Source organism: Excalfactoria chinensis, chromosome 4, assembly GCF_039878825.1.
Source record: "Excalfactoria chinensis isolate bCotChi1 chromosome 4, bCotChi1.hap2, whole genome shotgun sequence".
NCBI classification, from domain to species: domain Eukaryota; kingdom Metazoa; phylum Chordata; class Aves; order Galliformes; family Phasianidae; genus Excalfactoria; species Excalfactoria chinensis.
Window position 1 is genome coordinate 58,658,901 of NC_092828.1, and position 14,707 is coordinate 58,673,607.

A 14,707-nucleotide genomic window follows, 5' to 3' on the forward strand; every position below is an offset into this window, starting at 1 on the left:
GTTGCTTTTTGACCTTGTTTTATGTTGAGAGGTACTTACATCTTGGCACAACTCTTTTTGGATATTGTGCATGTTTAAATCCACAAATCTGGGCTTTAGCCGAGCCAAGATTAAACTATTCTTTTCTGGCCACGTTCCTCAAGTCCGGGTGTTCTGAAAGAGCTGTTCCGTCACTTCTGCAGGCGTTGCTTTGCGTGCCGTCTTCATGCCAGAAGTTCGCTTGACCGTAGCAAACCTGCTCGTCAGCGGCATTCACAGCTGCACGGGCAGCCACGGTGAGAAAGCTGTTAGGTCTGGATTCCAAAGCCTGCGCACGATCACTTAAATCAGAACAACTTTGGACAAGGCACGAGTGCTTCTCCCTGTAAGGGGGACAGCGGCGCTCGGGCGAAGCCAGAGGCCGTAAGATTGTCAGTTTTGCCGACCGTCCCACTGCACTCAGCGAGAGGAAGAGCCCCGAAGCGCCCGACCGCGCGGGGAGCGCCCCGACTCCCGCCTCCAGCGGGGCGCGCTCTCTGCCCTCGCTGACGTTCATCGGCCGCGGCCGCCGCCTGCCGGCAGGTGCCGCTCCCGCGGCCCCCGGCGCCCCGTACCGCGGGGAGCGCGGCCGCGCCGGGCGTCCGCAGGGGCCGGGCTCGGAGCGGGCGCGGCGCCGCGTGCGCGTGTGGAAATCCCCCCCTCCCCCGCGCCTTCCCCGCCCGGCGGGCGGCCGGGCTGCCAGCAGCGGGGGAGGCAGCCGTGCGGGCAGGGCGAACGAGGGGAGGGGGGCAGGAGGAAGCGAGCCGGCTCGGGGAGGGTGGGGGGGCGGGCGGGGAGGCCGCGGGAGGGGACGGGGCCAGCCCGAGGAAATCAAACGGCCCCGACATGAATTAGGCAGCGGGCTGCAGAGGGGAGGGCCCCCTCGCCCGCCCTTCCCGCACGGCGCCCGGCGGGAGCAGCGCCGCCCCGCACGGAGCCGGCGGTCGGGGCACACACGCACACGCGGCGCAGGCAGGCGGCGGGGGCGGGCCGGCCGGGGGGGGGCCGGCAGATGAAGATGGCAATGTCTGTGATCCAAGCGTGCCGCAGCCTGGCTCTCTCAACATGGCTGCTGTCCTTTTGTTTCGTGCATCTGCTGTGCCTGGACTTCACCGTGGCCGAGAAGGAGGAGTGGTACACGGCCTTCGTCAACATCACCTACGCCGACCCGGCGGGCGGCGGCGCCGAGCTCCGCAGCGAGAAGAGCGAGTGCGGGCGCTACGGCGACCAGTCGCCCAAGCAGGACGCCCGAGGGCAGGTGGCCCTCTCCGCCTCGCCCGCCGACCGCTACGCCTGCGACCCCGGCACCCGCTTCAACGCCCCGGCGCCGGGCAAGAGCTGGGTGGCCCTCATCCCGCGGGGCAACTGCACCTACAAGGACAAGATCCGCCACGCCGCCGCTCAGAACGCCTCCGCCGTCGTCATTTACAACATGGGCTCCAGTAACGCCAACGAGACCGTCACCATGCCCTACGCAGGTGAGCTGCCCTGCCCCCTTCCTCGTGGGCTCACCCCGAGGGCCGGGCCCCGCTTCTCCCTCGCGGTGTGTGCTTCGGTGCCAAAAAGTTTGGGAGATGCCAAGTTTGGGGTAGTGGGAGGAACGGATGGACCTCGAGTCCGCTGGGGAACCACCAGCGTTTTGTTGTGGCCAGAGAGAGGATCCTCTGTCAGGTGCCGTGCCGAAGCAGGTGTGATTAAGACCTTCCAGAGAGGAGCAGAGTGTTTGTGGTATACTCTTAACAGGGGAACGCGGAGACTGCTGTCTTGTCTGAGATAATGTAAAAGCCGAGGGATCAGACAGGAATGCTGAGTATCTGATTTGGTGAGGACGTGTGACGTTTTGTCCATTTCTGACATCTGTGGGGCTTCACTCTCCAGGAGAACCCTCAGATGGAGCTTCTGTTTGCAGTGCCAGCACATGGCTGCGTGGCTCTAAAAGCTCTTGTTGCCTAACAGAGCAGAAATCCATTTGTCAGGAGCACACAAACCTCTGGTTATTCCCGCAAACAACCCCTCTGTGTTTGTAACAATGTTTGATCTGGGAGGAAAAAAGAAAGAATAAGAAAATAGTTTTTAAAGCAGCTGAGCAGACTTCTATTTAGGGGTAGTGTTTTCTGCCAGGAGTCACTGCTCTTTTATACCACCAGCTTGTTCTGTGGGGACTAAAATGCCATTTATTATGAAATCTCTGTGTGTTTTGCATCCAGTAACTAATCGTGCCCAGCTGTTTCATACCAGTTGAATCTTAGCTGAGTTGTGGGTAAATTGAAACACAGAAAGGCTGCAAAACAGGATATTATTCTAATAGGATTTTTCAAGTCTCTCGTTAAAGCATGGATGTGTTGGAAAACAAGTTGTTGCCTTGCGAGCGTTATGTTAGTGCTGATGCAAAAGTGGTGCCTTTGGAACCCCTTGTGTGCCATCTCATTAGGAGATTAGTTGGGCACAATCGTGTTTCTTTGATGGAGCCTGCAAAAGGTTTTTATTCTTATTTTCCATTGTTTTTGTAAGACAAGAAACTCCTAACCACCTGAGCTTCTTACAGCTGTGCTTTATACACTGCACGTAGTTTAGTAGCTGTCCAGATGATACTCCTTTGTACTTTAAGTATGACAGATTATTTACTAAGCAGTATAACAGAGTAGGACCTTGGCATGCTTATGCACCCTTCAAGTAAATCTCAGGCTGTTTTGAAACTTAAAATGTATTGCTTATGTATGTCCAGTAAGTTTCTCTAAATCTGCCAACATGTTGGATCAATTAATAGTTTGCCTGTTTTTAAGGCGTGCGCTCCATACAAATGGTGTTTTATTAAGGAGCAGTGGGAGTAAAAAATATCTAGCTTTTTAAAATGGTAGAGCTTTTGTTTACTTTACAGTCTAAAATGAAGTAAGTAAGGGATCTTTCTTACTGAAAGCGGCCTCTGCTTTCAAAAATCCAATCACTGTTATCGCTTATCTTGGGGGCAGCTTCTTTGATATCATATGACCATTTGCAGCTTATTCTTCTTTGAGTATGAATTGTTACCCAGCAGTTGCACAGCTGTGGAGGCTGAAATGGGCGCTGCAGAGTATGATGTAGACTTGTTGAACATGATCAGACTCAAGGGCTTTGCCGACTGCGTGAGCTTGTCTTTGTTTTAAGGGCTCTTATTCTCTGAAGTTGAAAAAGTGATTGCTGCTTGTAACTTAGAAAGAACCTGCACTCTGCCTAGGGTAAAACTCAGTAATTTCAGAGCTAAAGTCTGCTGGAACAGAAGGAAAAATAATTATTTAATTAATACTGGACAAACTAGCAGAGATGCAGAGTTGAGTTTACCTTTACTCTTCCTTTTGTACTACTGTTACACTCGGGCAAAGTGAATGTATCAGTTGTATACAACTATCTTTCCTACTTACTTTGTTGTTTGCTTGGTCCTAGCCTAAATGATAGTGCAACATTCGAGGGAAGAATGAATCAGGTTCTTGGTTTCTGAGTTGAGCAGCATCTGCAGTGCTCTGCCCACGCCAAATTCTGGAGTGGGAAGAAGAAAATTCCATCCTGGAAAATACTTGTTGGGTGGGAGGGAAGGGAGGGACGTGGGGTGTGTGTGAAATATGAACTAAAAAGCAATTTAGAAGTCAAAAGAAATGCGTAAATCTTATTTTTCTCTTTTGTCTTTCTGCAAATTTGTTTGAGGTTTCCTAGAAGCTTTAATAAACTCCTATATAGAAAATGGTATGTCTTGTTGAATAGCAGTGTGTCCCCTGCCCTCATGAAAGAGCTGCTGGTCTTCCTGAGGCAGATGCCTCTTTTCCGTCGTGTATATCTTTCTCTTTTGTGTGCTTTGCCTTCTTTCTTTTACCATTATATTTTCTTCTTGTGGTTCTGTTTCTCTCACTGCTACTCTTAATTCTTCAGATCTACTGCTATGCTTCACTCCCTCTCTTGACCATGTTAACTTGTTACTATTCTGTATTTCCTGCTAAAGATTAACTTCACCGCTGTTTTCAGTTACAGTGAATCTTTGCTGAAATGGTATATCCTGATCTTAAAGTCCGTAGGAAACTGCAGTAAGATACTTTTCAGTCCAAAACATTGTTCTTAGTTATCCCTTCACCCCAAACCCTCCCACCCCCTCAAATGAAAACCAAGGTGGTATTATTTGAAAGCCTGCTGTGCAAATCTTGAGATGCAGCTTTCCAGGATTTGTTCTGTGCACCAGATGGAACAAACCAAGATGTTCTATTGGAACCAGTTTATTTACTGTTTTTAAAGCCTTTGCTTTCTTGGAGCCTCTTCTTGGGTCACTACATGTGTTCAGAAGAATGAGGTAAATTTGTGACATCTGTGTTCACAGGGAAAGAAGGGCTCTGTGATTCTCATGCTAGAATGCACTTATCCTCTGTATCATAATCTATAGCATTCATGAACCGATATCTTTATTTTTATTGGCTTGACATGCAGTATAGGAGCTTGGAGTCCAGCAGTGTTTGCTTTTTGACTAAGCAGGTTTTAACAAGAGGAGGTACAAAATCATCTAGAATTTCTGCTTCAGATGCATTTTGTTTCTCCTATATCAGTTTCTCTAATAACAGAGAGGCAATGTTACTTTTCCTCCAGAATAATCCATAATATCATCCAGGGCTCTGATTGGCTTTTTTTCTTTACTTGCAACAAATGAGCTGTTATGTAGGTACTAAAAGTCTTAACAACTGAGTCTACACCTAATAACTTACTATTAACTGGAAATATTCTCACTACCTGTCTTAGCAGATGTTTTCAAAGATAATTTAAGATGAGGTCTTCCCTCTCTTCAGTTCTCATTTGCTACTGAGGGATCCTAGGTTGACCATCCATGGTATGGTACTAGGGTGGGATGTAGCTGTGTGCAGAATTCATACATGGGTAAAAGTCAAATCTGTTAATCAATACCATATGTAACAACCAGGTTGAGTGCATCAGACTATCTCACAAAATTGATATGGTTATTATTTGAACTAAATTGTATCCTAAGTACTTTGCACCACAAGCAATTGTGAGTTGAGCAGTTGTGTTCTCTCTATTCTGCTTTTCCAGTGCATGCCATAGAATTTTTTCCTTGTATGCTGCCTGTATGACAGTCTGTTTTCAATGAGAGGCAGATGCCCAGCTGCTTTTTGTAATGGCATGTTCATACTGGCAGCAACTGGCAGCTATATCTTTGAGGCATGAATCTCCTGTGTGGTCTGAGATGGTTCTGACTTCTCCCCTTGCTTTTGGGCCTGAAGTGCAGCATATGTGCACCAGATGGCATGAGGAAGGCATGACTATCCCACTGCAAAACCAGGTGGATCCCTCCACACTGAGCCATTCTTGATCCTTGCCCATTCACTTCATTAACAATTTCCTTGCTTGTACTCAGAGTTTGTTCCCTTATCACTAAGTAGTCTTGCTTTTTTACATGTTTTTGGCATGTGTTGTTAGTACCTTTGGGTTGGGACTCCTCTGCGGGACTTATACTGATGTGCAAATTAAATGCTGAAGTCGAAGATTTCTCTTTACAGACATTTTTCAATATTGTGAGTACCTCATTTGCTCCTTTCCTAAAACAGTTGTTTTCTAAACTTTGGTTATGTTCTAATAAGAAAAATGTGCTGATAGTATTCACATTGAATTCATTTGTGGATAAGTATGAATGAGGGTTAGAGATCTGAGGCTTCCAGGCACTGCTCTAATTTTCTTCTGCTCAGGCACCCAGGATTTATCCCTAGTAGAACTGACTTAGTGGAGGAGGAAGATGCATCTCAGAGATGCAATGATGTCTGTCAATCATGAAATCAGGCCATGGCTGAGGTGTGCTGCCAGCCATAGGAACAAAGAAGAGCACCCTGGGTCTGTCATGTAAGCCTGGCTTTCAACAGTTATTGTTAATTTGGTTCTTGATACTTATCAGAATCAGAGATTTATAACAGTGGCTAGACTCAGCAGCAGTGCCAATGAGCTGTCCCACTGAGTTTTGCTAGTGAGTCTCACTTCTGCCTACTAGTTCTGCTGTGGTTCAGTGCTGGACCAGTGCTGAATTAGGAGGAGCTCTTGGCTCTCTTGAACATAGAGAGGCCACACAAAGAGATAAATTAGAGGGCTGGGCAGTCCCCGAGCGCATGAAGTTTAACAAGAGCAAGTGCTGGATTCAGCTCTTGGAATGGGGTAACCCTCAATCTGTGTACAGACTGGAGGACACAAGGCTTGAGAGCAGCTTTGTGGAAAGGAATCTGGGAGTTCTGGGTGATGGCAAGTTGAAACATGAGTCACCAGTGTGCTTTGGCAGACAAAAGGGCCAGCCATAGCCTGGGATGTGTCAGGCTCACCACTGCTGGCCAGTTGAGGAAAGAGATTGTCTTGCTCTTGTACAATTGCTGTCTTTAGCTCTCTGCAGTGAAGTGACGTGGCAAGAAGCAAATTTTTCTTAGGAATGAATCTGTATCAGCATTGATTATAACCACTCTTGTTAATCCGGAGCATCTCCTTTTGGTCTAGTGACCCCAGTTTTGGTCTTGATAAAGTGATGATTTGTCATGTTCATTAGGTATTTTGACTTTAAAATGGCACTCATTAAGTTGGGTTATTAGGATACTATGGCAGTCTGTGGGTAGTGTATTGCCTCTGTTAAAGCTTGCTAATTTGTGATGATACATTTCTGTGCTGTCACCCTCCATGATACCTCACAGGGTGTGTGGCCAATTGGAGAAAATAGGGAGAGAAATCTACAGTTATTTCAGTGTTCTGTCTTTAAGCATGTCTTTTCCTGCTTAGAGAAGCACTTTCTAATCTTCTCATGTAAAGCAAGGGGCTGAAAGAACTCATTCTTTTGCTGCAGCTAGTTGATGGAACTCATAGTGCATTGTCATGTGAGATTGCTGAGTTTCAAGTGACCTCTGTCGTCTTGCACCACAAGCCCAGTTGATGAAGAGTCAGGTCTTTATGAAGCCCAATGATATCGCTGCTTCCCAATAACTTCTGCATAGCAAACCTGCACAGAAACAGCATTCATTTCAAGACAAGCCCCACTCCTGCCCTTTCGGTTGCACTTGAGTACTGGTCACTTGATGACTTCTTTGAAAAAGTGGAAAAACAATACAATCATTGACTCATAGAAATCAGATATGGAACAGTTCGAGTAGTCCATGTAATCTGTCACGTTACTGATGTGGGACTGCAGTATTGCAATCTACTACTTCCACAGTGCTTTTTGTTTACTGTGTTGCTAAAGAAGTCTTGGAATGCATCAGAACCAAATGCAGCTTATGTGAGCAGTTGTATAGTGCTGAGACAAGAAGTGAAATGTAGGAGGATAGTAAATAGCAATACTCTATTTTGCCATAATATTTCATTCTCATTCCTGATATGACTTTTTAGAAGTTGAGGCATAGCAGCAGTGCGGTGAGGTTTAGAGCCAACTTGAACTATTATCCAGCACAGCTTCAGGGAAGTATGTGGCAAGTGTATCAGGAAAGAGGAGATATTTTGTAACTGGTTATGTTCAGACAGGTTTACTTGCTGTGTCTTGATGGCACAGTGGGATGCAGCTGAGAATTCCACTAGTGCCCAATTATCTCCTCATTCCATAGAACCATAGAATCATTTGAGTTGGAAGAGACCCTTAAAGGCCATCTAGTCCAACTCTCCTGCCTTGAACAGGTCTTTGTCAGATTGCCCAGAGCCATCTCTGAGGATGGGACATCCACCATTCCTCTGGCCAACATGTTCCAGTGCTTCACCTATTGTAAAAATAAAGCAACAAGCAAAAAACCCCTTGTATCCAATCTGAATCTATCCTGTTTCAAAACCATTTCCCCCTGTTCTGTCACAACAAATCCTGCCAAAGAGTCTGTTCCGGTCTTTCTGATAGTCCTCCTTTAGGTACCGACAGGCTGCTATCAAGTCACCTTGCAGCCTTCTCTACTCCAGACTGAACAGCCCCAGCTCTCTCAGTCTGTTCTCACAGGGGAAGGTGTTCCATCCTTTGAATCATTTTTATGTCCCCTCTCTGGACACACTCCAACAGGTCCACATCTCTCCTGTACTGAAAGCTCAAAAATCAGTGACTTAGGTGAAATTATCATCCTGGTAGAAATAATGACTTTCAGTTCAAAAACGGATATGTGAAAACACCTCTTCTTACACCTGTTCCAGTCTGCTGAGAAAGGTTGTGAAGATTAGTTTATCTGTGAAACAGTAAGACCGTGCAGCTGTGTATTTATTTATTTATTTACAAGAGAAGCTTAACAAGGGCATTATCTGTATTTTGGATCCTCTTCAGTAAACCACTTGGGATAAACCTTAGAAAACTGAACTGAGGAGAACTGAAGGAGGAGATGAAAACATTAGCCTGTTAGTTTAACTCCTGTTTTACATGGGAGTGTGAAAAGCTAGCACCATTGCTACTTAAAGACAAAGTAGCTTTTTCAAATAATTGTTCCTTTTCCTTCTCGAGACTGCCTAATAAATAACATCAGTAAAATGAAGTGCCTGTTCATTTACTTCTGACAATATAATCATAGTGATATTCAATTACACTGCTAGACCTAAGAGCCTATCAGAGTTTTGATCTCAAATTTGTTGCTCAGCAGTGTTTGTATATGTGGCATTTCCAGTTGTAACCTGGAAAGGTAACCCATTTGTTTAACCTTCAAAAAACAAACAAACAAAACTATTTTCAGCTTGAAATGAAATTGAAGGAAAAAATATTTGCCCTTTAAGTTCCCAAATCATGGAAACGTAACTTCCAACCACGTAACTCCATAAATTCCTGGTTTGATTACATCTTGTATGCTTCTTAAACCTGGGTAGAAAGATTCCATCTGCACAAAAACACAGTTCCTACAAAGAAAATGCAGAATAAGATTAGTTGGTGAATACTCTGTTGTGTTACTCACTTAATGAGACATAGCTTTTCAAAAGGCATTTATAATCATTCGTGTCTTGAAGCTTTTATCATGAGAGAGGACCACAGCACTGGGTACCGTGTCAGTTTGCAATCTGAGACCATCTAGCCAGTGAATTCAGACTGAGGGACGAGCATAGAGACAACACTGTTTAGCATGGCAGGCAGTGGTACCAGTACTCCATAACAGAGCAGTTCTCTGTATCCTTTTCTGCCAAATCACCTCCTTGCTACTGATACATTTATCTGAGATTCATCATCTTTTCTCCCTGAACAAAGGCGTAATGGTACAAGATACTATTTTTCCTCATAATTTGATTCATATCCTTGGTCTTCCTCCCTTTTAATATGCTCACTGATTTGCCTGATTTGCCTTTTACTGTTCACATCTCTCCTAAAAAAGCATCTTTTTTTTTTTTTTTTTTTTTTTTTTTTTTTTTTTTTTGAAGTCATTATATTAATATCTTACCAGATAATGCTGTAATTTAAAGGGAATTAGGTATCACATCAATCTGTAGCTTCCATCTTTTATAACTCACGCATCATTAAACCATGCTCTTCTATTTACTGCTTGATCTTTTAGCCCTAGTCAAAATATGCATTTCCAGCACAGTGACTGCTATATTGTATTCTCTGTTTGGTATTACACAGCAGCACTAAGACTGAGCTTGAGAGCCTAGCAGGTATATGTTAACTGAAGATGAATCCATGTCTCACCTTGAGATTACTGTAAAATATATAGACATCAGTTTAGTAAGTGTTGTGGTGTTGTGGGTCGCAGTAAGATAAGATTTATGGGTCTGTTCTTTCTTTTAAATTGGTATGTGAAGCTCTTCAGCTTTTGCACCTAGTTGTTACTGTCATATAGCAGAGTAATTCCAAAGCTTAATGATCAAAGCTTTGTGGCTAACAAGACTCGCTATAGAAGATGCTGTGGATTTTCCACTTATGCAAGGGTTCTGTATAAGTATCTGATAAAGATCACTATGGTTTAACATCCTGCAAAGCTGCCTAAAATGCTGGCGTTCCACTTCAGTCTTTTCTGTTAAAAGAAGGAAATGTATTTCTGCGTTTCCTTTGGCCCGACAGCAATCTCTGTCTTACAGAACATTAAGTCTTCCCCCATGTTTCTGGGTATGTATGTTCATACTCCAAAAAATATATATAAATATTTCAAACAGAACTGTCTGAGGCTGTAGTCTCATTCATGATGGCTTCTTATACTTGTACGGGATGTGCTTTTCCCTCTTGTGCCTTTTTAAGCTCTTATAATGCTTTTGCTGTCTCCTAATTTTACCTGCCAGCATCATGTTCTTTGAGTGAGGCAGCTTTTGCAAGATTGTGTAATCTCTGTGCCAGGTCTCTTATCGCTCTTTGTGTGTCCATGTGTTAGAAGCACCATCTGGCTGTCCCTGAAATCTGTACCTTTACTAAATACTGTTTCAAGACTCTTTACTCCAGAATTTGAGGAGCTGAGTAAAATCACTTATGTCTACGTATAATATCGTCTTTGTAATCTTTCTCACGTGCCTCATTTTTCCTTCAATCCTCTTCATTTATTTATTTATTTATTTTTGCTTTGTTTTTTATGGTTTCTTTAATTTCCTCAATTCCAATCAATCCTTCATCTACTCAATTATTTTTTCTTTCTTTTTCCTCTTCCTTTATATATATGTATACACACACATATATGTGTGCTAACTTTTTACCTTACCTTTTTACCAACCTCCCAGCCCCCCCACCTCCCCGGATTGACACAAATAGCCAAAGGCTGTAAAGGAAAGGATTATGTGCTTTCAGTTGCTTCTGCTTTGCAGCTGGCCCCGGGTTTAAAGAGTGACTGCAGACTACTTGCTGTCTGCTGCTCAGGGTCAGCTGGAGGATTGGGACACCAGCAGTCAGAAGTGTGGCAGTGCTGTTTATCAATGGAAGGCTGCCAAGAAGACAACACGTTTGCCATGCATGCAGTGGCTTTATGCTGAACTCTCCTAAGTCTTTTTCATGAACTCTTACAAGGCTGAATTATAATCCCCTCCACATAAGAAGCAGCTCCTGCTCCTTCTTGTTTTTGCAGAGAATATTAAGTTTCTGTGTCTGGGTGCTAGAAAAACTGACCAGGATTTTTTTTCCCATCAAAATGTTTTTACTTTAGGAGTTAAATGGACTCTCAACAAAAAAAATGTTTAAGAAATTTTTTTGCTCTCCTGAAAAGGTCTTAAAATTCTAAGTTTAAAGAAAGATTTCATTTTAGTAAATATTTAGTTTCTTAGGATTTCAGGTTTGGAGACCTGAAGCCCAAACCAGCTGGGTTTGAATACATTACATTTTAATCTGCTTGTAAAGCTGTAGACAGTAGTTCCCCTCTGGAGCACAGACCTTACTTCTTCCCAACTCAAATATTACACTTCTTTCAGAATCAATATATGTGTTTTATTAGAAGAAATGTTTGAAGAAGTTGAACTCACTTTTTGAAGTTGAATTTCTCTTCCACGTGACAGAATGCCAACAGCTTGGTCTTCCCACAGAGCAGTCCGTAAGCTATAATACCTTTGTCCCTTTCTCTCTGTGTGTATATCCTTACCAGCTGGCTAGGCACAATTTTAACACTGTGTCTAGATACACATGGAAACTGTACTTGTTACAAGGTAGGGCATGTCTTCTTAGGCAAAACCATCACAAGCATGTGTAGTTGTCAATGGAAGTAAGGCAGTTTCAGGCTTGTGGTTAAGGTGCAGTTTCTTAAGTGGTTATCCAGACAGCCAAGTTTTGTTTGTTTTAAAAAGACTTTGTTATTTGAATGGGCTTGAGTAGCTCTTTGTCAGTCATGTACTGAAAACTTCAGCCCATCCAGTGGGAAATTGAGGCAGTATGTGTATAAGAAAGGTTAGAGAAGGTGATCATGGTAGTCTCTCAGCTTTAGGCACTGTACTTGTCTGGAACTACCACCCAACACTTCTCCATGCTTGGGGAATGTCATGGCAAATGCTCTGCAGAAGTTTTTCATGGGCAGAGATAAAAACTGTCTTGAAGCACCTGTTCTTGAAGATGGGTTCTATGCTGGACATGTCGCTTATCACCAGGAAATAAATGGGTGGCACCGGTTAACCAATGTCAGCTTGTTATTTTATATATTTATTTATTTATTTTGTGGTTGTTACTTACAGAAGAAGAAACTGCAAGAAAAGAAACTTGAAAGAAAAAATATATTCTGAGCCACTTCAATTTTTCCTGTCTAGATAACCAACAAATGTAGAGAATTGCCTGTAAGCCTCCACAAAACAAGCATTTGCCAGAGCACCTATGGAAGATCCTGTCTCTCATATTAAAATAAGTTAAAAGCTTCCCTCTTCCAAAACGTCTGTTTAAATGCTGAATGCCAGCACAAGGGAATATTGCAATTAAATGCAATCAAGAGTGAGCTGGAGAAAGCCAGCAAACAGCTTAGCTGTATGGGAAAGTAAGGAGCTACACTGAAGGCAGATAGGATCCCCCAGTGCATATTGATTCTTCCAGGAACTCATGTATCATTTTCACTCCCCTGTCCTGTTAACTCCTGCTTAAGAAACCACGTGAGAAAATAATTTAGTTTCTCTTTTCCTTTTCTGTAGAGACATTATCTTCTCTTTATCCTTGTATATCCTAGACAACCTTTGTGTTGGACTATTCATAAATAAATAAATGTGACTGTATAATGATTTTTCTTTCTGAATTTATAATTTCTAATGGATGGTAGTTCAAGAAAATGTTTGGTAGTGGAGATATGATATTATCTAGTTTAAGTATGCATGACCTTTCAGTTCTTTCCCCAATAATTAAGGGTTTCATTCCCATTGGATGATTTATATAGCCATCTTTTTGCTATTAGGCTTACAAAACACCAGGAATCATGCACTGTATTTTTAGAATAGGGTTTTTTATTATTTCTTATTGAACGTATAGAATCTTTGTTTTCAAGCAACGCCGTGCTGAGTCAGCATGTTGGCTGCTGTTGGTCTTTTCTGGTCAATTTATTTTATGTTCATAGTCCAAAAATATTTTTCACCAATTTAAAGGTAACCATTAGTTTTATCATAAAGCTGTAGGCTTTGGCATTGACTAGCCAGCTTTATGTTTGGATTAGTCTGCGGACCAGGAGTTACAGTAAAGCAATATATATATGTATGTATGTAAAGCGATAGACTTTGGCAGTAATGTTAGCAGGAAGAAAGGTGTAACTGTGTCTCACTCTGTGCATAGATCAGTGTGACAACTTCTAGAATCTCTTATTCGCAAATATGATTGATACTGAAAAGTCGCTTCTCACTTTGCTAAGATGGCAATTTTGTTGTCATGCCTTCATTACAATAAAGTAATTTGGAGGGTGCTTCATGTCCCAGTTGAGGACAAGTTTTATGTAAATGCTAGTCACTAAGCTTGCATTTAGTTCTTGCTAAGAACAGACTGGAAGTTGAACACCTTAAATAAACATAGTTGAAAGTGGTTTTATGGGAAAATGTTGTATATGGAAGAGGAATAAATGCCTGATGCAGCCTGGAGATTTATTACTAAGAATGTTACCATGGTAATCTTGTGAGATCCTAGGGCCTCCTGTAACACTGTGTGCTGTGTACAGTCAATGTCCTTAAAACAGCAAAATGTGTCTATTTATAATATGTATATAGGGTGCTCCAAAAGTAACACCTCCCATTTTATTATCTTGGTCCACAATGTCTGATATGGAAGTGCATGTGAAGCAATAGTGTGTAACTGAATTCCTGTGTGTGGAAAATATGGCACCCACTGACATTCATTGACACTTGCTGAACATGGATGGAGACCAAGCAGTGGATGTGAGCACAGTGTGGTGGTCTGTGGTGCACTTCAGCAGTGGTCACAGCAAGAGTGGGTTATCTCCTCTAGTGCAGATTTTTATGAGCATGAAATGCAGGCTCTTGTTCGTTGCTAGTGAAAATGCATAGCTAATGGGGATGGCTGTGTTGAAAAATAGTGTTTTGTAGTTGAGAATTCGCTGTAATGAAGTACGTTGCTTTTTGTAGATGAAGTTTCCATAGAAATAAATAGGGAGGCATTACTTCCAGAGCAACCTTTCTCTCTCTGTACATATATTCTGTATATATATATTTATATATATGAAATATATAATAAGCAGATACTTTTTAAACACCTAATGAAATAGAAGTTTTAATTATTTTACATTTCTCTGCGTTAACTGGCTGCTGTTCTTTGGGCTACAAGATGTGGCTGCATCACCATATGAAGCAAAGATGGCTCTGCAGCTTTCAGTGATCTCCTTCCCTTCTGACTGAGGAAGAGATGACCATCCAAATGCTCAAAAACTCAGACCCTGTCTCTTCTTGTTATTTGCTCTCTGTTACCAGTGCATGCAGTTGTCAGAAGTGTGGACAGCCTGTTAGTTATTTACAGATATCTTAGAGATGGATATCAACCCATCAGTTGTACTGGCTAACTAGTGAGAGAAGTTCATTTAGTTTAGAATAGCCCCACAATATTTCTTGCTAATCAGGGAGTTCCTAATTTGGAAATACATGCATATCTAAGGCTTTTGAGATGCACTGCAGCTTTATACCTTAAACTCATTCCAGTTAGGCAGTAATTACTGTAATGTTTTGCAGATTTGTTTCCAGTAGATAAAATTTTTCATCCTCCCTTGTGGCCTTATCAGTTTGTCAGCTTTATTTTGTTTTGAGAAACTCAGGAGAAGTTTCCTCATGTTCCAGATGGTACGTGCCAATTTTGAACAGCACATGCAGCAGCTCAGATAAT

General features: G+C 42.7%; 1 protein-coding gene across 1 annotated transcript in view; it reads left to right on the forward strand.

The window, feature by feature from the left end:
* Window positions 1–833: 833 nt before the first annotated feature.
* Window positions 834–14,707, forward strand: part of RNF150 (ring finger protein 150) — a 119,303-nt gene continuing 105,429 nt past the window's right edge. The window contains exon 1 of the mRNA XM_072334697.1: window positions 834–1,496. Coding sequence (XP_072190798.1) covers window positions 1,031–1,496 — 466 coding nt within the window. The 5' untranslated portion in view covers window positions 834–1,030. The remainder of the gene's footprint in view (window positions 1,497–14,707) is intronic.